The sequence below is a fragment of the Desmodus rotundus genome, chromosome 3 (genome assembly GCF_022682495.2).
Source record: "Desmodus rotundus isolate HL8 chromosome 3, HLdesRot8A.1, whole genome shotgun sequence".
NCBI classification, from domain to species: domain Eukaryota; kingdom Metazoa; phylum Chordata; class Mammalia; order Chiroptera; family Phyllostomidae; genus Desmodus; species Desmodus rotundus.
Window position 1 is genome coordinate 177,528,736 of NC_071389.1, and position 23,795 is coordinate 177,552,530.

General features: G+C 46.7%; 1 protein-coding gene across 2 annotated transcripts in view; it reads right to left on the reverse strand.

Moving 5' to 3' along the window:
- Window positions 1-4,529: 4,529 nt before the first annotated feature.
- Window positions 4,530-23,795, reverse strand: part of ETV6 (ETS variant transcription factor 6) — a 217,865-nt gene continuing 198,599 nt past the window's right edge. For both annotated transcript variants that reach the window (XM_053921808.2, XM_024575676.4), the window contains exons 6-8: window positions 14,233-14,375; window positions 12,254-12,354; window positions 4,530-8,544 (exon numbers count right to left, since the gene is read on the reverse strand). In XM_053921808.2, the coding sequence (XP_053777783.1) occupies window positions 8,439-8,544; window positions 12,254-12,354; window positions 14,233-14,375 (350 nt within the window). In that variant the 3' untranslated portion in view covers window positions 4,530-8,438. The remainder of the gene's footprint in view (window positions 8,545-12,253; window positions 12,355-14,232; window positions 14,376-23,795) is intronic.

Below are 23,795 nucleotides of genomic sequence, written 5' to 3' on the forward strand. Positions count from 1 at the left end.
CGGAGGCCCAAACCTACAGTGAATTGTTGGAGATAGTGGTTAGATGGGACTAGAACTCTGTATGGCTGCTGTGCCTCCTATTGTTCCATATGAAGATCCATCTCTACTGGAAAAAGGAGACTCTCAACCTGATCATGTGCACTTTTCTCTTTTCTAAAAGGAAAGTAGGAGTCCAGCGTGAGCAAGATGGTCAGGAGTGTGTCGTGGCTGACACTTCTGGTTTCCCAGATGGTCACCCTTCTTGGGCTTCATGACACAGCTCCCTCAAAAGTAACGTTCTAATTTCCCAGTCCCCAAACTGAACCCAAATCCCATTGTTTTGTGCACATGTGAGCTGAGCCAGGACTTCCTCAACAAGAAGGCGAAACCAAAAATCAAGGAACTTTGCAAACCAATTTGAAATAGAACAAAACCTACACATTTCCTAAAGCCACTGAACTGAAACAAAACCAGAATAAAATATTCTTGGTAAACCTGAATCAAACCAGTATTTCCCTTGGGTTGAGTCCATTGCCACAAATAAATGTCACTGAGTGCTCGGCTGGGGGCCCTGGCTCAGGCAGCCGTGGAGTGCAGGAGGGCTCAGGTAGCCCTCGCCTGGCCTGGCCTCTGACTCCTTATCTGTAACCTAATGGGGTTGCACTCTCGCCACGGTGTTTGAACAAAAACAACATAAATCAGAAGCAGTGGAAACTTTAAAGACAGTTTCTTTTGGGGGAACTGATAAAGCAGAGCATCTCTGGATGAAGCAGCTGGTCGTGGCTCAGCACCTACAGAGTGAAGTATAAAAATAATAAAGGTGCTAATTACTGTGCCATGTACTTTTCTAAGCCCTTTCTCTGTAATAACTCATTAATCCTCACAAACATGCTTCTGAAGTAGGAACTATTATCATTATCCCAATTTTACGTTTAAGGAAGTTGAGGCACAGAGAGGATAAGTAAATTGCCTGCAGTCGTATGATTAGTGCGGGGAAGTGTGGGATTCGCAGCCAGGCACTCTGCCTAGGATCGCACTGGCTTAACCACTCTGCTCTGTTAGGCCGCCCAGCCAGGTGTGTTGGGCCCCAGTCCACATAGGGGACATGAAATCAGAATGGAATAAATCAGAAGCTCGGTACCAGTGAACCCAGGTCTCTATCAGGGATTCCTGATGTGACCTGCAAAATGAAAGGTGGATGCTGAAGCTCAGGCAGGCAGAGTCCTCAGGTGGACAAAACCAACACCCTCCCTGGTACTGCCCTACCTCTGATGACAGTTTTGCTCCTGATACGGCAGGTCACACCTTGACATTGCAGGCTGTTGCCCCAGCCCGGAAGCCTGCTGTCTAAAAATGTTGCTTTGCCTGTAGTTGCAATAGGCCGAAGTTCTGAGGCCAAATGGTTCTGCATGTATGTTTATCAGAAATAAGTGATTTACTTAATTGTCTAATTTGAAAACCCTTTAACATGCCTCCCAAGAGGCTGTCTACTTCAGAAATTCATAAAAGGAAAGGAAAGAGGAAATATGAACTACAGAATAGTGGAAAGTGTTTTGCTAACACGACAGACAGAAGAAACGATTTTAAAACACATTTCTGAAGACGGTTTTATTATGGGAGATGTATATTATACCTGTGTCTTTTATGTGTGAGTGACTAACACTACCCAGTCATGAATGGAAAGATAACTGCCTTTCAAGACAGTTTCAGATAAAGTAAAACTGTGAAGACATGTTCAGTGCATGCAATAAATTTCTTATTTTATACATAAAACAGCCCAGTCTGTGGCTTGTCTTTTCATTTTCCTACTGGTATCATTTGAAGAGCAATTTTTAATTTTGATGAAGTCCAATTTGTCAAATTTTTTCTTTTATGGGTTGTATTTTTAGTGTCATATCTAAGAATTTTTTGTGTGATGCAATGTCACAAAGATTTTCTTTGACTTCACCCCCTCATTCAAAACACTTCTTAAGAAAGGCTTGTGCCAGGCACCCTGCAAGGGGCTGTTCATGTAAAAGTGCATAAAACACTCGCCTCCCCTCTGTAGGGGACAGAGACACATGAGCAATCCATCGTAAGATGGCATTTGGTTGCTTTTGCAGAAGCACTTGCAGATGGGACACCAAGGAAGGAAGGAGTGCCCAGCGCTGCCAGAGCCATTGGAGGAAGTGAGGGGTGGCTCAGGTTGTCGGATACAGGATCTTGGGAGAGAAACCCTGGCTGAGGAGAATGTCACAGAGCCCTCAGAGGACTGCCGAAGAGTGTTTCTAAGACGGCTTGGGAGGAAGAGAATAGTCTTCTACTGCCTCGGAAGAGAGCAGGCAGGACTTAGTTGGTGATTTTTGCTAGCAGAGAATACCTCTCCAATCTAGCAGGGGTGACTGCAGTCCTTAATTTACCCCCCCCCCCAAAAAAAACCCCTGAAATCTATAGGTACTGACAGTGAAGATACTGTCCTCAAGACTGTCCCCATCTAAGGTCGACATCTCAGGCAGTTTGGATGGAAGAGCTGCTCATCTATCCTCTTGCCTTTCGGAAAGACAAGAATGGTATCGTCCGCTTTCTGTCTCCCTACAGTGATCAAGACTGGTCTTTCTTGAAGTTGAAGGAGAGGCAGTGAGACCAGTTTTCACTCCCGTGAGGCCTCTGGTTATGAGCACTGGTATTAAGGGCTAGTTCATGAACAGCTGTTCTTTCACTCGGCAAAGAGGCTTTTGATCGTGATGTTTATTCTTGTTGCTGCCCTAATAGGAGAACAAGCAAGCTTCTCGCAGAGCAGGGTTGGCCCCGGGGACTATTCTAGGAGGAACTGGCAAAGAACGACAGCAGAGAAGAGAGGCTAGCTCAGCTCTGCCTTAGGGTCAGAATCTCAGGGCTTAAGGGGAGAGCACTGGCCTCCTGCTACTCAAAGTGCGGCCCGAGGACCAGGAGTATTAAGTCACTCGTTAGAAACGCTGAATCTCAAGCTTCACCCTGAGGAGGGTGGAAGAGCAGATCTTTTCCCCATATTTCCCAAGATGCTCACATTACTGGCAACATCTGCTTTTTATCAAGATCCCCAAGTGATCTGCAAGCACTTTTCAGGTTTGAGAAGCACTAGCTTAGTCCAGTGGTTCTGGAGTCCCCTGAAAATATCCTTGCTAGGTGGTCACCTTAGTCATTCCAGGGTCGGATAGCCGAGGTCAGTCTGCAGATGAGAATGATCCTTTTACTTTTCTTTTTAGATTAGGCTGGTTAGGCAGGTAGGTGGATATAAGTGAATAAATGACTATACCCTAATTTGCAAGGGTAGATCAGCTGTTAAGCGTTACCCTTTAAAACAGCTAACATTTATAGCAAACGTTGCTTAAAAGGTTTGAAGGAAGCAAGAAGGGGACGTTGCTATGTGATTCAGTGTCCACTCAGCTAATTCTGCAGGTGTCCTGTATCAGGAGAATGCAGCACTGCACGAGCTGTTACTGCCAATTAGCTGCTGTCCCTGATTCTGTGTGCTGCTTAAATGGGCACACATGGCTTTTCATTCTAAGACGAGCAAACCGACGCAAGCAGTGTTCCCAAACTTTGGTGTGTATCAGATTCGCCACGAGAGCTTGTTAAAACAGATTGCTAAGCCCTACCACCTAAGTTTTTGGTTTAGCTTCTGGGGTAGGAACTGATCCTTTACATGTCTAGCAATTCCCAGGTGATGTTAATGCTGGGTTGTAGAAAAAGTAGCCTCCATAGGAAATACCTAGACCCTTATTATTTGATGCTGAGCTCTGACAACATAGCACCTAGGGCCGACTTCCAGCAATCAATCCAAGGTCATGGGAGTCAGCCTGTGGGACAATTTAAATATAGGAATCATCTGACAACATTCTCCCAGACCATTGATTTCAAACTTCTGCTTTCCACACCGACATCTGAGTTGCTAAAAAAATGTAATTCGCTTCATTTTCCATTCTTCTCTTAGTTCCTACCCACCGCTGATGGCAAATAGAGTGTCCTGGTCGTTTGATGTTGAAATCACAAGTGCCTACTGGTGGGCAGGTGGCTCCACTGGCCCGTGTTGCTGAGATATTCTGAGCGTGGGGCCAGCTCTGAGCTGTGTGAGAACCATCCGGCCATTGTGGTCCTGCATGTAGATTTGAGTTCAACCCACATTTGTGCCCTCGGCACCTACCTACAGGCTCACATCCACGACTTCAACAGAAGTGAGGAGTAGTTATCTTGTGAAAAGACCTGGGATCCTTTAACTCTTGGAACTAGTCCTCAGTGTGTGCTGTGATGTCTTTGGCACAGCTCAGGCCTGAGCCTGTCTGATCAGGGCTCCTCCGGGCTAGTTCCCCCCTGTGGCAGCGGCTCAGATTTGAGCTGTTTGCTCCGGCTTTCCTGGTGCTGCCCTTGTGAGGCCTGCCTGCAGACGGCTCTGTAGCGCAGGCCTCCTGCCAGGGAAAAACCAAGACTGACTGCACTTCATACCACAACGGAGTGGAGACAGGACTGACCTCACGGAGCACCTTGCCTGTCTGACTCCATTCCGTCTTAGTAAAAACAGAGACTTGAGAGTATTCCTTTTTTTTAATAAAAAATTTATTGAGATGATGCAATTATAGGCTTTTCTTTAAAAATTATTTGCAACTCACTGGCCCTGAGAAAAGGCATTTTTTTCTTTTTGTTACATTCATTTGATTCAGTCCCTTATAAACCCCACACCTCATAAACAATAAGAGTTTAGAAATTAAAAAAAGAGAGAGAGGAGAGAAAACAAAGAAATTCTAGATTCGTTCTGGTTTGCAGGTGGTTGCAGTCACAAAGAGAAATCTTCAAGAATGTTCCCTTGGCACGTGTGAAAAGTCCGGAAGTCCACAGTTGTTTAGTGTTGATGCTGACGGGCCCAGAGTATCAAGTTCGCCTTCTGCGGTTTCAGACGGGCAGGGATCGCTGTGTCCCCTCCCGCCCCCTGCCCTGGCTTCCTTGTGTCACTCCCTTCATTCCAGGTTTCTGTCCAGAAGAGAGGCAGACTGAGTGGGAGAAAACTAACTAGCACCGAATGCTTGGGCAAAGAAAACTGCCCTTTGTTCTTTGTGTATTTTCCCGGGGCCTTTTATCTTCCACTTCCTGGGTGAGAATGGGTCAGATGGGGGTGCAATCAGGCCAGACCCCAAACCTAGCTCTCTCCCCCGCACACTGTCTGCTCTGAGGGCAAATCCTGTTACCTCCCTGATACTCAGGTTTCCCTTCTGCAAAAGGGAGTCAATATCTGAAAAATGTATTTGGAGTTGGAGCCTAGGTAGGGAAAGGTGGAACTGGTGGTTAAGTCACGCAGGTAAATCCTGCCCTCGCCTTGCAGTTTCAGCTACATCTATGTTCTCAGTGTAAAAAGACAATGGGTTAGAGGCTTCCAAAGGTATTGCTGGAAGGAGCAAATCCTTCAGTCCGTTATTCCTCTTTTCCTGTGAGGACCACACCCCTCTCCCGCTGCCCCCCAAAGATCTGGAACACCGGTGAGGCTGCCTTAGTCCAGACCAAGTTGCCTTGGGATGGAAAGACCTTAGAGACTGTGTTCCTGCCCACACAGACACTCCCACTGCTGTCTTCCGATGGACAGGAGGTGGCCCGGCTAACTCAAGGTGCAGGGCGAAGACACTAGAGAATCTCAAGAAGCAGTGACAGCATCCATCCCAGACACAGCTGGACAGAGCACTCCTCCCCCGCGTGTTCTTCTGCGCTTTCCTTTCCCGATTTCTGACCTTGCGAGCCAAGAATATGCATGATGGCAGCAAGGGAAGACCAACTATTTAGGTCGTAGATGTGCTTTTAACTGGGACCCAGGCGAAACTTTCATCACCCCCGGGACGCAGTGCTGAAGTGAGGACTGTCATGCGGGATGGACTCCGCAGGTAGAACGTAAGCTCTCGGAGGCCAGGATTGTGCCCGATTCATTTTTGAATTCCTCAGTGTCTAACAGGTGCTTTTCAAGGTCCGCTAAATTCGATCTGAAATCTTTGGGGTCTGCAGTGGGTGAGTCCCGTGTCCCTGGTGTCAGCACTGCCTAGGTGTTCTCTCAGAGAACAAACGGGAAGGTCTTTTGCTGGTAAGGGAATCAATAGAAAATTATTGGTAATACCTGGATGGGAAATCAACACTATACTAGAGTTAGCACCTTCTATTTCTTCTTTAAGTGGCGAAAGGTGTCATCCTAAGTCTTACATATTCTTATAGAATATTGCTTTACATACAGAAGTCCCTGGGGCCAAAGGGGGTTTTCCTCCATAATTCAACCTTTAGATTCTTGGAATGGAAAGGGCCTGAGTCCTCGTGCCTGGGTGAAGGGAATGGAATGAGATGTCCTTCTCTTAGGGAAGAGCGTCCTGCCCTGGTATCTGATTTCACAGTCACACAAAGGGCCCCAGTAAGAGTCATCCTCTCTCTCCAGCCCTTAAAGTCAATGGCTTTCACAACACACCAGGTATCTGGCTTCATCTCTCCCCTTGAGATACAACATCAGTCACCTTAGAGGCTGGAAGGTGTATCAAGGGGTGCTGCTGAACACTCTTGAAAGAAATCTGTGGCATGCTGAGATGCAGCTGCATCCAAGCTGGTTCAGACCAAACCCTTCATAAAGGGAGGCTCGAGCCTCACACAGAAGGTCCCTGGCCTCACTGCAAGCCCGATATTCTGGACGTGGGAGCGAGCTGGCCACCTCCACATGTGCATGTGTGGTCTGATACGGGGTGGGAACAGAGCTGGACTGAAGAGCCCTGATCAGCTCCTTCATTCCAGTGTCCTTAAACCACACTCCATCTAGTTGTGTTCCAGGCTGGTGTCCTCGTCAGCGGGCTGGTGGAGAGGCAGGCTGGGGGTTGTCTGATTTAACTCCGAGATGCCTGAAGAAGGGGCTGGGGCCTGGCAGCTTTTCCTGCGACTGGCTGCTGCGGAGGGGTGCTTTGTAAGGCAGATCTAATCTTTTGAATTAAAAAAACACCATACTCCTAATATTGGATTCTGAACCTGTATTGGAAGAGTCAATTTAGATGGCTAGAAAAGGAAAGCAAATCTAAACAGCTCTCTAAAAATGTTATCATCCAAATTACTAAGGGGTGGTGCTTATCTCACTCTCCAAGATTACTGACCTTATTTTGAGGTGAAAAAGAGCCACGAATGGGTCCATTCTGAAACACAGCAATGCAAGGAGGAAAGAAGGAAATGGTAATGTATTAATGCATTGTATCTTAGGAATTTCCTTTCTGCCCACACTGGGTAAACACCGGCGGCAACTAAGAGTGCACACTCCAAGGTCCTCCCCATGTGGATAAGGAAGCTTCTAAAAAGCCTAGGAATTGAAAAGATACTTAAGTGAGGGCATGGAACTGACCACATGACGACCTTTGGGATGGAGAAGAAAAGACAAGACCCTTCCTGCCTCACTAGCCTCTGTAACCTGCAGACTTGTTACGCAGTTTCTGGACCATCAGGCGTGTGTGGTCTTTTTGGATTTCCCGCTCTGCAGCACCTGCAAGCTGATCCCAAGGTGACAGGGCCTTCCAAGTAACTTGGACAGCCTGCCATCCTGATCGACGCTCTGTGGAGCCACGGAGCTGCCTGCCTCTCGCGGCCGTGTCCAGGGTGGTCTGCTGGGCTAACACTCACGTCCCTGCAGGACGGCAGCAGATCTGATGATTTGGGCCTCCCTCCGACGGCGGCCACGTGCTGGGATGTGTGTTTGATTTAGCGGTGCCGACCCCAAAGCACCCAGGCCACTGATTCTGTTAGGTGCCAATTGCTCCCCAGACTCTCCAAGAGGCTGAACTCTTGGGAGCGGATGCAGGGAAGGAAAGAGAGCAGGAGAGAGAAAAAGAGAGCTCTCCTTTTCACTTTATCTATTTTGAAAGCATCCTTTTCTCTCTTATTTTCCCCTCCAGCCAAGATCTCACAGCCACAAGAACAGACCTGATCCACGTGTCAGGAGAGAGAGGGACCTGAACCTTTTCGCAAGTATTCTCTTTCCTGACCAACTGGGTTTGCCACACTTTATGAGATTTGAGGGGAAAAAAAGGATATATATAACAGATATATATTTCCATAGGAAAACAACCTCAGATGTCTTCCCCTAGGTGAATGATGAAAAGTCAAACTGCATGGTCTTAAAAAAAACAAAAACAAAAACACCATGGAACTAACAGGAGGCAGAAGGGTGAGGGTGAGGAATTACAGACAGACAGATTCCAAATGAGTAGGGAACGTGAAACGTGAGTCCCAGGCTTGTGCCCTCGGCCAGAGTTCCAGCCCCGCCGTTGCTGGGTGGTTTGTCTAAGGAGCTCTGGGGTCCCTCCTGGTGTGCAAGACAAGTGTCACTCCCATTCCCGGGTCTCTTCCTTTTCTACTCTCCTCAGCCCGCCTGCTCCGTCCCGTCTCCAGCAGTCCTGGTGGGCAGGGCTTCCCTCAGCTGTGGCCCGCTGAGATGGGGGTTGGTGCCTTCAGCATTCATCTTCTTGGTATATTTGTTCATCCAGCTCCTGGGACTCGAGGTGCTCCAGACGGTCTGTTCGGCCACTCATGATTTCATCTGGGGTTTTCATAAACCTTTGGGAGAAGAAATGGAGGAGTAAAGTGATCAGATTTTCCTAAAAAAATCTGTCTTCACTCTGAACTTGAAATGAAAAAGAAAGGCCCTATTACTTTGTAGAGCTGGAGAGCTACTGAGCCCAGCTATGAACACTAACTTAGTGCCAATTAGGAAAAGGCGCCGCTTCCCCTGACTGCCTGAACAATGGCGAAATAACTGCAGAAGAGGGCTAGGATGGCTGGAAGGTAGTGAGCGCCCACTGGAGCGGTGCAGTGTATTCCCGCCTGACTGACCATTGGAGGGAACCCCGGTGCAGCGCACTAGTCTGCCGTTCTTATTTTCAGAGAGTTACATTTACAAGGACCCACGAGAGCTACAGATCCATTTCCATCCCGGACTGTGAGTCCAGGGAATGGTATTCAACACTTGAATTTAACTCAACAGATCCAATTAGGCACCGAGTGGAAAATTTTGGTAATTGGGCCAGTGAGTAGTGGTGCCTTTGGAAGTCAGAAAACAAAAGGAAAACCTTTTTCAGTGTCATCACAGATGCTCCCTAAGTGTTAGCAGTGAATCCCCTTTGGTCTATCTTCCTGTGCAGCGGGGTGCACACAGCAAGCCTTACCTTCTTGTTCACTGAGTTTGCTTGGAAGCCACTCCAGTGACATGTTCTGACCACGATTCCCACCGTTCAGGAAGGCGGCCTAGACGCCAGCGTTCTGCCCTTACTGTGGAGCGGGTGCCACAGCCCTGCCCTGCGCGGGCACGCCGTTTCCTTCCCAGACGCTCTGTCCTGCTCCAGGTGAACTGTCTTAACACCTGTTGTACACTTTCTCTCATCCCTCCAACTTCAAAAGCCTATGAGGACCACTTACCAAGTCACGGATAGGCTCACTGGCCTGCTCACGGGGGCCCTTTGTCATCCCACCCTGGAAACTCCTGATGTCCACTATTTACTAGCACGGACCCTCCAGTCCAGCCTGGCCAGTCTTTTTCCTAAATAATTATGGCTCACGCCATCCTCCAGACCTCTAGAGCGGCCCATATTCAGAGCCCTCTTTACTCTCCCCCTATGTGAGCCCTGCTCATTCACTGAGCTCCGCCTCCTCATGAAAGAGCTGCTGACGGCACGGTTCTACACCGAAACCTTCCTTCCCTCAGGCCCTGTCCGCCTTGCAGAGCACCCACAGTCCAGCGCTTCACTTACTACACTGTGGGTTTGACACCAGGAAGCCTTCCCTTTGTGGCAAGCCTGGCTTGCAACCCATTTTCTCAAAAATGACTACCCCCCCTCACTAATAGCACCGTTCTTTCATCTGGTTGAAAATCACTCCTGGAAACCTATGAACCTTCCACGGCTTTTCTTCTCTGCCCATATTACTGAACTTCTCAAGCGGTATGACCTGTGGGGCCTGCAATCTGTCTTCTACACTTTCTCCCCTAGCTACAGCTTCTCCCTCAACATCTGAAGTCACTAATGATTTCCTCTAGGCCAAGTCCACGGATGTGCTATATTTGGCCCTTTGGACTAACCCTTAGTCTTTTGATTGTTTTTCCACATTAAGCTTTCTGGTATTCCATGCTACGCTTGTCAAGAAATATTTATCGAAAGCCTCTATAAGCTATACAACAGAATTATACAAAATATAATCAATCCTTTACCTTCTAGGAGTGTATGATCTAGTTCCGGGGAGAAGGATGTCACTATTAAAAATGTGATCATGATTGGTTTAGGGCCAAGGGAACCTAAGATGATAGAAGAAGATATCTGTGCGTGTCTGAGCATTTGGAGAAGGCCTCATAAAGGCAGTGGACTTGAGATGGACCTACAGAGTATATATATTAAAAAAGCCAGCGTTAACGGCTATATGTTTCTGGCACAGGGAATCATATTTGTGTTGTGGGGCAGCTGGCGGTGTGTATTATGAATTTCGGAGGCAGGAGAGTGGACCAGAGGTAGAAAGAGAATGTTGAATGAATCTGCGTGTGAATACAAGGTCTAGATACCAGTACCCACTGCTTGGGAAGCCATAATAATAATGCCTTCTCCTTTCTTTAGTCTTCCAAACCTCAGGAAAGGGCTTGTCATTGGAAGACTTCAGCCTGGAACCTGCTGGTAAGAAACCTTGGGACATGAGGTTCCCAGGTTTCTAGTCCCTGCAACAAAGAATGAGCCAATGGACAATTCAGCACAATGACTGACTGGGATATAGGAAGAGTCAAAGATAACTGTGGTGCCAAGTTTGGTTGCTTAAAACAATGATGATGCCACAGGTGAGAAACAAGAATTCCGGGGAGCGGATATTTCTAGTAAGCAAATGAAGGTCTGTCTGGAATGTTTCATGTCTGAGATACTAACGTAAAACTTGAAAAGATATTTCCTATAAGAAGCTCTTGGAAGTTCAGATTTGAAATTTTAGGGAGATTTTAGAGGAGAATTTAGAGGATACAGAGATTTTAAGAGTATAACCACTGAGGTGAGAGAATTCAGCTGTGTGACAGGATCAATTCATTCAGGGAAAAAGGATAGAGTGAGAAGAATACAGCCAAGAGCTAAGCTTGGAGAGAGGGACGAAGGGAAGGCACCGCAGAGCCAGAAGGAGGGTTCTTCTTTACTTCACTCCCTTCTGCTTCCATCTCTTCAACAGCCTTTTCCATTTGATTGCAAGATCTCCACTTGTCTTTACACCCCCTTCCCAACGCTAAAGCCCGGGTTCTTTGTTCTGTCCAGGGAGCTCCTCTGCTCACAGACAGTGTCATTTTCTACCTGTATGTAAATAATTCCAAATCCACACCTCAAGCCCCATCTACGAATCTTGTCTGTCCCACCTGCCGAAACCCATGACCTCAGGTTGCTGACCCCATTTTCTCCCAACTTTCACTTGGTCTCACCACGCCAGTCACCACCCACGAACACCAGTGTACTCCTTCCCCTGACTGGCCCCTTAGGTCCCTTCTTCCTCTTCTAATTCTTTCTCCTCTCTGACACTGTATTTGGAATCACAGTCTATGGGGTAGTTTAAATGGCTGGAACTCATCAGCTGTGAGGAATTCTGGGAAGAGGAACGTCTAGTGCAACAGCTTTCAGGCTTTTCTGACTTCTGACCACAATGCACTGCAACAAACACATTTTAGTCCTGACTCCACACACACAAACACACACAAAAATGTTCAGGAATCAACAGTCCCTGTTAATTTCACGGGACATGGTCAGATACTTCCGATTCTATCTTACTGTAATTAATTCCATTCTGTTTTATTAAAAAAAGAGTTGTGACTGACTCATTAAACCTATTTCACGATTCACGCGTCGGTCACGACGGCAGCCTGACAAACAGCTGACAGGGACTGGCTCGTGGTGCTGGGGCGCTGCGGGTGCAGGTTTAATTCCTTGCTCTGCCATGGACAATGCTACTCGGGCTGCTCCCTCTAACTGCAATGGCTGTTAATGCCAGATAAACACTATTTGATCATCCCATTACTTTAAAGGTGAGTCAGGCTGTGTTTACTTAGTTTTGGTTTTACTATAGGACAGACATAAGTAGAAAAAAACATTTTTTTTAAAAACAAACTCTAACAGACCAGAACCTGGTATCCGATTTGTAGCCAATGATGGCTTTGAGCATCAGATTGTCAGGTAGAGATCTGAACAATCTCCCTTCTCCCACTTATTTAAAGAAAACAATATCCTCCCAAAAGAAGGAAAGGAGAAAAAGGAAGTGCTACCTGAACAAAAGCCTTTGTCCCGGCTCCTTCCTGATAATGTTTAGTTTGTAGTAGTGGCGCAGGGCTCTGGACATTTTCTCATAGGTCATGTTTGTTCTGTTCTGTTTGTTCAGAGGAGGAAGAGAGAAAAAAAGCACAAAGACACAATGAAATGAACCTCAGAAAAGGCTCTGGGGGAGCTGTTGAAATAAAAGCTCGTGAGCTGCTCCTGTGGCCCAGCTAGTTTGGGAAAGCCACCTGCTACTCTGCTGCCTTCCAGGCGCATAGTTCCCACCCCTTAGCTTTTACACAGGTAGCTGCTAGATTTCTCCTGGTGAACCACCCTTTGTCAGAAGGCCCGGAGCTCTGGCTAATAAGGCATATCCCACAGCAGCCTCCCTTGTTGACTTTCCCAAGACTGGCTCTGCTCTGCCCAGGGAATTTCCTGCAGGCTCCCACTATCTGGGGGTCATCCTTCACCTTCTGACCCGCAGAGCACTTCTTTTTTGATTTTTTGTCGCAGTGACCTTTCTCAAACTGTGTTTCTGGTTTGTCATCCTAAGGAAGAGTTTTTTGTTGTTGTTTAAATTCCTGTTGTGGAAGCAAGAATACAGTGGTTCCGAGCCCTGGGGTTATGGCACCGCGTAGGCGTTGCCGAGGGAGTTTTCCCAGCGGCTCACATGCAGTGTCTGGCAGTGGGCCTGGCCACATTTGCTCATGGCCTGTGTTAGGTCCTCCAAGGCTGCAGCCAGGGCACGGCTCAGTCCCTGTGGCCCTCAGGGGTCTCATTCGGCTGACTTGGCGTTGTGCCACCACTGCACCTTGCTGGCTTTGCACCACATCCCCCAGTCTGTGCTCGGGTCTGGATCGTGGTTACCGTTTTTTTTTTTTTTAAGTAGGAATACAGACTTATTTATTCAGTTTTTTTTTCTTTGCAGGGAGGGGGAGGGTAGCCCTTGGCTCTATTTATTTTATTTTGTGTTGATAAGAACACTTCACATGAGATCTACCCTCTTAACAAATTTCTAGTGTATAATACACTAGTGTCAGCTATAGGTCCGATGTGGTAGACCAGATCTCTGGAACTTACTCATTTTGCTTAAAGGAAACGTCATGCCCGTTGACTACTAACTCCTCATTTCCCCCTTCCCCCAACCCCTAGCAATACCACTCCAGCCTCTGATTCAGTGAATTTGTTTATTTGAGATACTTCCTGTAAGTGGAGTCAGGCACTATTTGTCTTTCTGTTACCTGCTTGTTGCACTTAGCGTACTGTCCTCAAGGTTCATCCAGGTGGTTGTGTACTGAAGTCGTTCCTTCTTTTTTAAGGCTGGATAATATTCTCTTGTATGAATAGACCACAGCTGCTTTATCCATTCACTCATGGATGGACATTTTTGGTTGTTTACCCACTTTTTTACATCTACACACTTTTCCTAACTCTAACAGACCTTATCTTTTATATTCCATTCCCTCTTCTCAGTGTGGAAAATCATGGGGCAATTCTACTTCTTGCACTGTCTGCTTTTAAAGGGGGATGTTTTAAAGCTGTGGTGTAAGTATTTTCCATGTAGAAATGGGCTTACGGGAACTTGGGAGTTTCTAGCTGAGCAGAACAGAAGCCGCACTTCCCAAAGCTCTCCGTGAGTCAGGGAGCCCCACAGCGCTTCGCTGTTACCCTTCCTAATGCCGGCTGGGTAACAGGGCCGGGGCAAGGTCAAGGGCATGGGAGTGAGGGTTTTTCAGACCTCAGCCCTAACAGACCAGGCAGGATATGCTGAGTTACCTGGCACTTAGCCTAAGGAACAAACAGAAAGGGGCATCTTTAATTATCTCCTTCCCTTTGCAACTGTCTAATTGTTTGCCTTGTTTGCCCAGTAAGGAAGAAACTAAATAATTACGGGCAGGCTTAGGAAGCAGAAGACAATTATCCTCCAACCCCGGGATAAAGGCTTTATCTTGGCACTAGTTTACAGAACAAATATCTGGTGCCCTTTTACCTTATGGTTTCCCCACAGTCGAGCCAGTCCATTGGGATCCACTATCCGGAATATTTTGGATTCTTTGTCCTCCCATCGGATGAAGTTTTCGTACCGGCTGTCAGAAAGCAACTGATAGACGTAATCCCAAAGCAGTCTACAGTCTACAGAGGAAAAGGGCAAGAAAACACTGTTGAAAATGTTTCTTGTTGAGGCTAAGGACAAGAATCAGAAAACAGTCAAGTAAGGAACTGCTTTTGCCTAGTTTGGATGGAACACCTTCCTTCCTCGCCTGACAGGGAGAAGGAGATCTCTGTCCAGAGAGGCATGTGGGCTTGTGCTGGGGAGGGCGACCTTTGTCCTGTGCAGGCCTCAGAGACCATCTGAGCCAAGTGCTTCCTTCCACAGATGGGGTCACAGTTACCTGCAGAGAGGAAGCGACTTGTCCATGGTCATGACCAATGACTTGAATTTAAGCAGAGCCCACAGGAGGGGGGGGGAGAGGGGAGAGGGAGAGGGAGAGAGAGAGAGAGAGAGAGAGAGAGAGAGAGAGAGAGGAGAGAGAGAGGAGAGAGAGAATGAACCAGCTTGAACTGCAAGTGTGTTGGCTATGAACGTGGGCTGGCAGGGTGACAGGGCAGAAGTGTCCCAGTGTTCCAGAGAGTGCTGGTGGTATAAGCGGTGGTGCTAAGATTACGTTGGTGTTGGAGGGAGATACTGAAGGATAAAGATGAGAAGACTGGGGTCGGCTAAAAAAATGGCAGAAAAAGAAGCGTGATGCGTGAAGGGCTGTGGGAAAAGAAGAGCTATGTGACTTGGTGACTGTGACCACGGGAACTGTGACTAGCATGTTTTTTTTTTTTAAGAATATGGCTATTCTCACTTCAGCATACTTTGGAAGTCTTTAAAACTGTTTTATTGTAACGAAAGCAGGGTGGAAAAAAACTCAGTGCAAAATATCCCCCTTCTCTACTTGTATGGTAACAACTGATGCTCGAACATTAGGTTAGCCAACGAGTACTTATTGAGTTAGTATAGGCCAGGCCCAGCGCCAGGCCTCGCCTTTTAGCTGTGGGTTGGCGAAGAGACATACCGCATGCCATTCCCTTGTCCTAGTGCTTTCTGAGTTTGTGCTATAATGGTATGTGGTTTACCCTCTAGCAGAGCCTTGGCAGGTGGGTGGGGACAGATGGGTACTTTTGAGGTCTAGTTGATGTTGGACTGGCCTCCAGGTGAGGAAAAAGAGGCCCAATTTCGAAGTGTTCACAGGTGATTCTAGGAGCTTTGCTAGGCACTAGCCAGAATGACCGGCACTAAATAATTAATTACAGGATGCCACGTATGTGCTCAGCATTTTAAATTCATTATTTTTACTCCTCTCACCCCCGCCCCCTCCGCCTCAGGTCTTGGGATTTGAACTCCGAGGCTCCCGCACTACAGTGTGCTGACTTCCTCTGTTGGGTGAGGCCTGGCAGACCTGGGAGGGAGCGTCTGGGTTAGACTTGGGGTATCTCTGAGCCAGCACATTCACCTCCAGGAGAAACAACACTCCCTTCTCTGGTATATTTTAGCAAGAGGAATTGAGTCAGTTCACCTTGGGCGAGATCCTGGACTCTCCCCAGGTTCTGATTCCTCATTTATGAAAAGGGACTAACAACACTTAATTTACAGGATTACTGGATGAGTGATAACAGGAATGAAGACAAAGTAATGAAAAAAACAACAGTATATTTGGTGCTGTTTGCAGACACTGTGCTGTGTGTTCTGCAAGCGTGGCTGCACGTGGCCATCCCGACACCTGATGAGGCACCGTTGTTGCTATTCCTATTTCACGGACAAGGGAGCTGGGGCTCCGAGGGTTTCGTAATTGACTCAATGGGACAGCTCGTGAGGGACGCACACAGAGTTCCAGGCTCTACGTGGCTCTGAGGCCAGGCTATGCCACACTTCCCAATGTGATTTCGATCCTCAGAGAAGCTGGGGCGCAGGTACACAGTTGTAAAATTGTAGGACTTTTCCAGAGCGAGGTCTAACATAACTCTGTTTGGTGCACCCATTATGAAATCCAGCCTTTTCTTTGAATAGAAGGAACTGGCATAAAATACAGCTTTTCCCAGGAGTCTTAGTCTTTCTAGGAACTACCATGAAACTTAAAATGACCATAAATCTTTAGTATCTCTTACTGTATCCTCCCCCGCCACCTCCCACCGATTACTTGCATCTAAAAATCACTGTGATGTGTGATTGACTGTGTTTTGGAAAAGGCCAAGTGATGTTAAAACAATGACATGGCTGCTGGAGTCCGAACCCCATTGTAACAGAAGATGCCGGCCACTTCCATCACCACCCCTACCTGCCATTGCATTCCTGCAGCCAGAGAGTGGGCTGAGGTGGGGGAGGGGCAGGGGAACAAATCTGAGCACCATCAAGTGCCTTGAGAAGTCAGGGCCACGCTACTGCAGACAGAATAGTCTAGCTCTAGTAAGAGGACTACTCTAGTTTCTCGGCAAAGCAGCGGCATCGGGCAAAGTGTCGAATGCCCTCTCCCACCCTCGCCGCCTCCACCTCACATTTTTATTGCAAATGGAAAACGGAGAACTGAGCTGTGGTTTGATTGTGCAGTGTTGGTCCTGCTATCAAATGGCAGATACCTTTTGATTTCCCACCACCTCGTCCAACTTGAAAACATGTGACAAAACCAAGTATTATTTCATCAAATGCTGGTCAACAGGAGAAACGAGGAGTGTATGTGGCGGGGTGGAGGGGCGGGTTGGGCGTCCTGTAACTGCTGTCTCCTGCAGGGTGTAACTGCTGTCTCCTGCAGGGTTACAATCATTTTCACTACAAAGAGGCTTGGTGACACCTTTGGGTTCACCTGGACTGGGGATGAGATTCTCGCAGGGGTGTCCAACCTGCGGCTGGCTGCACGCAGCTCAGGATGGCTGTGGATGCAGCCCAACAAAAAATCGTGAATTTACTTAGAACATTTTTTGTGTGTGAGTATGTGTCTCAGTGTATTTAATGTGTAGCACAAGACAACTCTTCTTCCGGTGTGGCACAGAGACGCCAAAAGGTTGGACACCCCTGCTAGAGCGTTCCTTTGAATAAAACTTAGTAATAAAAGGTGACCTGGTTATCTTCTGTAGTTTGGTAGAGAGACACTTCGCCCTTGTGACAGTGAGCGATGTAATGGCACTCCCCCCTCGAGTAGCCGGTTCTCCCCTCATCCCCACATGCACAAGGGTTTCCACTTTATTGTCTCCGTTGCTTCTCTTTTTCTGCCTTGGTAGCATCCACTTCTCACAAAACAGTAAAATGTAACCACGTTCTCAAGTAAGGGCTTACCCAGCACGGGGGGGCGGGGAACCACGCTGGTTTCTCATCAACTGGGATGTTTCCACAAACCATTTACTACAAAAAGATCTAGAAGGTTATCTGCTCTTTGGTTGGTAAATGAAGGGTGGGCTTACCAGAGAACAGCCTTTACCTGTGAGATTCGAAAACATTTGTAGCTTGCAAACTTCTCCCTTTCATAAATGTGAAAACAACCCAAACAGGCTGCCATTTAATCATTTTAAATGGCATTTAATCCAGCACAGCCAGCTTTAGTTGCGTAATAAAAATATGTGGACACCGAAGACATACTGAATTACTCAGTCACTAATGGAGGCAGCGACCGGACTTCTTTGGCATAAAGCAGTTGTTTCAAGCTCAGAGTATAAGTGGCTTTTATGACACTATTGATTGTTTGGTTTCTTTAGTTAAAAATTATGCAAGAGGATAAAAATAACTGCCTGACCACACAAGTTTTTCTTCGTTTTGTACAACTGAAGTTCAAGCCATATGAGTTATTTTTGTTTTTAAGGTTTCAATTAAATAAAAGGCAGATCCTTCTTACTTCCCTAGGTGCTTTGGAGACTGCTTTGCAGTTCTGTCGAAACCCATGTCTGCACAGATCCAATGTTCTTTCTCTTTACACAATTCAGGCATGACAGACATGTAACATTGCAGTGTTAGCTTCAGGAGTACAACATCACATAACGACTGGACATTTTTATCTACAGGGACACGATCACCACCATAACTCTAGTTACCCTCTGTCGCAGACAAACTTACAACTTTTTTTTCTTGTGATGGGAGCTTTTAAGATTTACTCTCTTGGCAACTTTCCAATATGTGCTACAACACTACCGACCCCAGTCGCCACGCTGCACACTGCATCCGCACGGCCCATTTACTTTATAACTGCAAGTCTCCAAACCCCTCCCCTCTGGTAACCATCACTGCGTTCTTGGAGAGACAATGTTCTTCAATACTATGCAATAAAACTCATCAAACTCTACAAACAAAGGTTCGTATCATTGTAAAATACTTGAACAGGCATGTAAACAATTTTATATCAGAAGGAATTCATTCATTCATTTTAAGGGCATTTCTCCTCAACTATAAAGGGCCTTCTATGTCCAGGGATGGATATTTTAAACAAACGTCTGTTATTTGGATTGTCTCTTCCAGGAGAGGAAGTTTATGAAAGGCTTTAGCTAGAGTACAATGTCATCATGAAGAGTCATTTTCCAACGGCAGGAGGAGAGCGCTCTTCCTGCTGCGTGAGGTGCCCTGGGTGTCTACAGCTAAAAGACATTGTAAAAAAATCCCTTCCTGTGGTGAGGAAGAAATATTTTCACTCCCACGTCTGTCTCTTACCAGAAACTCATTGTATAAGTTTATTGAGCAGAGATTGTAAAAAATGGGCGACTCACCCATAACTGACATGGTTTCCAACGGAAAAAAACCATGCTAGACAAAACTGATGTTTATAAAATCTGAGTGGGAAGTCCAAGTGATTGACAAAGGGGATGTTTAATGATGGTGGTTAATTTAAATTTCGGTAAAGCTTCTAAGAGAGTAATTTTATGTAGTTTTTATTGCCTAGATGGAATTTTAAATGAAGGCCTAGAAACTGGAGACCTGTGGGTATAATCTTCAACAAGAAGAGGCTGAGTGTCCCTGTTTAATTTCTTTACATTTTTTATGAAAAAATAAATAAATGTATTTCAGATTCAGCAACAAAACAGGTTAAGGAATATGCAAAATAAAAATTGTTGCTCTGCATTATAAAAGTAACCACAGTTTCTAAACTCTTGCTCCCTATGGGGTCTTTGGCAATATTTGGAGACGATTTCGGTTGCCACAGCTGGGGTGGAGACTGCTACTGGCCTCTAGTGGGTAGAGGCCAGTGATGCTGCTAAGTATCTTACAATGCACAGGACAACCCCGCACATCAGAGAATTATTTGGCCCTAATGTCAAGAGTAGTAGCAAACTTGAGAAATCCTGCTTATAGAAACATGGAGTTTATAACGTGCAGGGGGTGGCCTGCAGCTGTCTCCCCCCTCTCCCCCTATTCTAGATATGCCATTACCTAGAAGCAGAAACTTTCTGCTTCTAAATCCAGTGCAGCCAACCCTGTGCTGATACGCAGAGGTGTGTTTACAAAGGAGAATTGCTCGTGCTTTGCTGTGGCTTAGGAAAACAGAAACCACATGTGCACAGTGGCAAGCTGTGGGAGGGAGGAGCCGAGGAAAAGAAGACATCTATGCTTCCTGGCTTCGTGGGGCAGAGGGACTGCAGCTACAAACAGGGCTGGACCTTTACACCTCTGGTTGTCGAAGGTGTGGAGCACGGCTGGGAAATGCTGGTATCTGCCACTCAGGCTTTACAGCTCAGCTTGAGCCACAGCTGGAACACAGCACCGCCCGTCCCTGCTGTGCTCAGGTGTGGGACAGTCTGGGGATTCCTATCCAGGGACTGCCGGGAGGTAGGGATGCTGTCTTGCAGAAATGTGCACTCTTGAGCAAACTGCAATTTCCAGTCTCCTCGAGCCCCTTCTATTATTTTCCATGCAGCCACTGTTGCGGTTGTCCTGAAACTTCCTTGTCTTTCAGGGCGCTTTGATCTCGCAGTAGTTCACGGCGAAAACAAAGTGCAGTGACTCAGCCCGTGTGCCAGAGGCCAGAGCCACTGGGACTGCGCTGCTGTTGAAGGACCCTCCCCTCCACCCCAGGGCACTTCTCTATCTCCTCCAAATAGTGCGCAAAGCCCAGAGGAGGCAGGAGGGAGAAGGAAACCAGGGGGCCTTGAAGGGTACACTTTGCAGGCCAGCATCACTGGAAACAAATGCCCCAGACAGAGGTCAATGCCCTGAGCCAGCTCTGGCGGGCAGTGGTGCTGGCTGTCCCCCCTGGTCTCTGCTTTCCTCGGCCCTGCAGTAGAGCAAAGAAAAATGGAGCAGAGGAGGGGCACTAATACTTAGTAATTAACCTACTTGTGCTATATATTTATCTGTTATCTCTTTAGTACTCAAAAGAGCCCAGAAATACGTATTCATCTTCTCATTTTCATGGAAAAGGCAACTAGGCCTCAGGCACATGAAGCACGTTTCCCTGGGAGACCAGGACTGACATTTAATCCTGCTGACTCCAGAACCCACACTGCCCAGAGGCCCACCCCGCTGCCTTACACTCCTGGCTGGCTGTGCATTAGGACCTGGGCCGGGAGCCCTAGGGGGCTCTGGGCTGCAGGCATCTGCTGAGGGATTATCTGCCTGAGATGGTCAGTACGTGTGTGTGGTGGGGAGATGTGGTTCTTTCAACTGCTGCTAAAATTCTATGCCCGCCCTGGCTCATGGAGACATCCCACAGGCCGGTCCTTTCTTTCCTCCAAGCACATTTATACACGTAAGGGTGCGTGCAAAGGCATACACATGCCTGCACACCACATACCTGTTGTCACTTTTATACTAATCCCTTTAGGCTTCCTTTAGTGATACCTTTTCCCCCCTTCAAGGTGGCTCCTGAGGCTCATTTGTAAAACAAATATCCAAGAGCCTCATTAGAAACAATTTCACCAGCACTCAATGCTGGGGAGGAAGCCAGAGGGAACAGTGTGGTGTGGCTTTCCCGCCCTTGAAGCCCCCGAGGATGAGCCTCCAACTGCTTACCCTGGGGTCTCAAGCTCCTTTTGCTTCATCTGATTTAAGGTTAGAGGCTTCCAGGATCGACTTTCTGTGCATAAAAAACTCAGCCAGTCAATACAACCGAATCAAGAAAGTACATCGTCCTAGTTTAGAGACACATAAACAATAAAGGAGACTCGATGTCTCCACAATTAGAGTTTTATTTCTGTTAAAAATGTAGTCCTGGTCGGGTGGTTCAGTTGGTTGGAGCATCTTCCTGTGCACCAGGGGGCTGTGGGTTTGATCCCTAGTCAGGGCACGTACCTAGGGTGCAATGTTTCTCTCTCTCTCCCTCCCTCCCTCTCTCTCTAAAATTAATAAATATATCCTGTGGTGAGGATTAAATTCTTTTTTTTAAAGGAAGCTTGACAGATAGTTAACATGTTTTTTACAAGGACCTGAAAGGTTGCCATGAAGTATGTTAGATGAGGGCTGGGAAAGGAGAGAACACGGTCTGGGGTGGGTCGGGGGACCTCTCTATTTTATCTGCTGTAGGATCAACTGACCAACGAAATCCTTACAAACCATGAAGAAGTTTACATTTGCAAAGCAAAACAGGAGACTTAAACAGAAGCTGTGAGACAAGCCCAAGACAAGAACTATGCTCCATTTGGATGCGTTATGGACTTGGAACAACCAGATCTGTACAGGCCTCCAAAGTCCCCACCTCTGTGTAGCAGATGCGGGGCTGTGAATGGATTCCAAAGCAGTGAGCGCACCAACGAATCCTCTTCCTCCAGCAGATTCGTGGGTCAAGGCCAAGGAAGGAAGAAGCAGACAGGAAGTCTGATCACTCAGGTGGTTAATGGAATTGAAAAATTTTAAGAGAAAGCCAAACTGACGTAAAATTTTTAAGACTTAGCTGTCTATCAATAAAAACAAAGCAGGAGCTTCGTTCCTTTGATGGCGTGATGTAAGAGGGACACTGCGTACGTAGGTCAGAAAAGAGGCAAAACTTGGCATTTAGAGACACTCTGCCCATCACCTAGAAAAATGTCTGGAACCTAGGGATACATGACAAGTTTGGAATAAATGAATGGATGATTTAACTATACAATTCAAATAAATTGTATGCAAAGAAAAAATTTCTTTTACTTAGCGGTCTTTTATTTATGTTGACGATGTTATTGTAACCACTCTGGACTGCTCTGCAAACTGCCCGCAGTCTAGAACTGGTGTCTCCTTCTTACATCACTTGTTATTGTTCCTCCCACATGTCTTAGGTGTGCCCCATCCTTTAAGGTGCAGGGAACTCCTTGCGAAGATGGGCAGTGTTTTCTACTTCCACATGCTCCCTCATGCCTAGGATTCCAAGCACACCGACTGACCAGACAAGTAAGCAATGCTGTAGAACAGGGGGCAACAGACGTTTTCTGTGCAAGGCCAATCAGTAAGCAGTTTAGGCTTTGCTGGCCATACCATCTCTGCTGCAACTACTCACGGCTGCACAAAAGCAGCCAGAGACAGTCCTGAGTGACTGGGTGTGGCCTTGTGCCCATAAAACTCAATTTACAAAAACAGGCAGTGGCTGATTTGGCCCACGGGCCCCAGTTTCCAATCCCCGCTCTGAAGTCCCAGGTCAGAAGGAGACAAGGGTGTTGGAGAGAACGCTAAACGGACGCTCGGGGCTGGCCTCTGGATGTGTCTGAATGCCCTTTTCTTCACCTGTAAAAGGCCTTTCTAGCTTTGAAATCATGGAGTTGTAAGAATGAATTTCAATATACACTGAAAACATGACTCCTGCCATCACCAGAGCTACACTTCGTCAACTGGCGGTGCTCACTGCCAACAGACTCTGCTTACAAAACACATCGGTGAGACGCAGGCCAGTGAGACTTCTGGGGGCTGAGCAAAATGTTAGAAGGTCGACGGATGCTGCCCCTACTCCCCTGCCCCACCAAGCAATCTCTTCCTAGGGATAAATAAATAGAAAATAAGCACAAAAAGAAGTAACTCGTTCACGGTTACAGATACCATTAACTATTCAATAAAAAACAGAAGCCAGGATCTTGTCTCACTCTGGCCGATGTTAAACTCTCTCCCAGAACGCCAGCCATTCCAACCTGTTCAGCCCAATAAGAGTCCATCTTATCCTTTGAAAAACAAACAACACCTTTAAAAATAAGCTACAGGTTATATTTAAATAGATCTAATTAGCACTTTGTATTGAAACTGTCAAGTACATACTGCATTTCCTTTATTGCTTATTTTACCTTTGCCACAAGATAAATACCTAAGTAAACTACAGTAAGTTTGTGTGTAGTCTCTTAATTATATGATGTACCTCAACATTAAAAAGTGAAAAAATAATTGATGAAGGGGGAGGGGTTTTTAATAGACATGGATTCTTGGATTTACATTTTTACTTGAAGTAGAAAAAAATATACTCCATCTAATCTTGTTGATGTTTTCCACATCTGGAATAACTGCTTTCCCTCTAATTTCCACCTGTCCATATTCGAAGCATTCATCTAAACCCAGCTAAAAGCCACCCCCTCCACGAAGCCTTCCCTGATATGCCCACTCCAACCTCCTGTAGTACTTAATAGGGGTCCTCTGAAGAAATCACA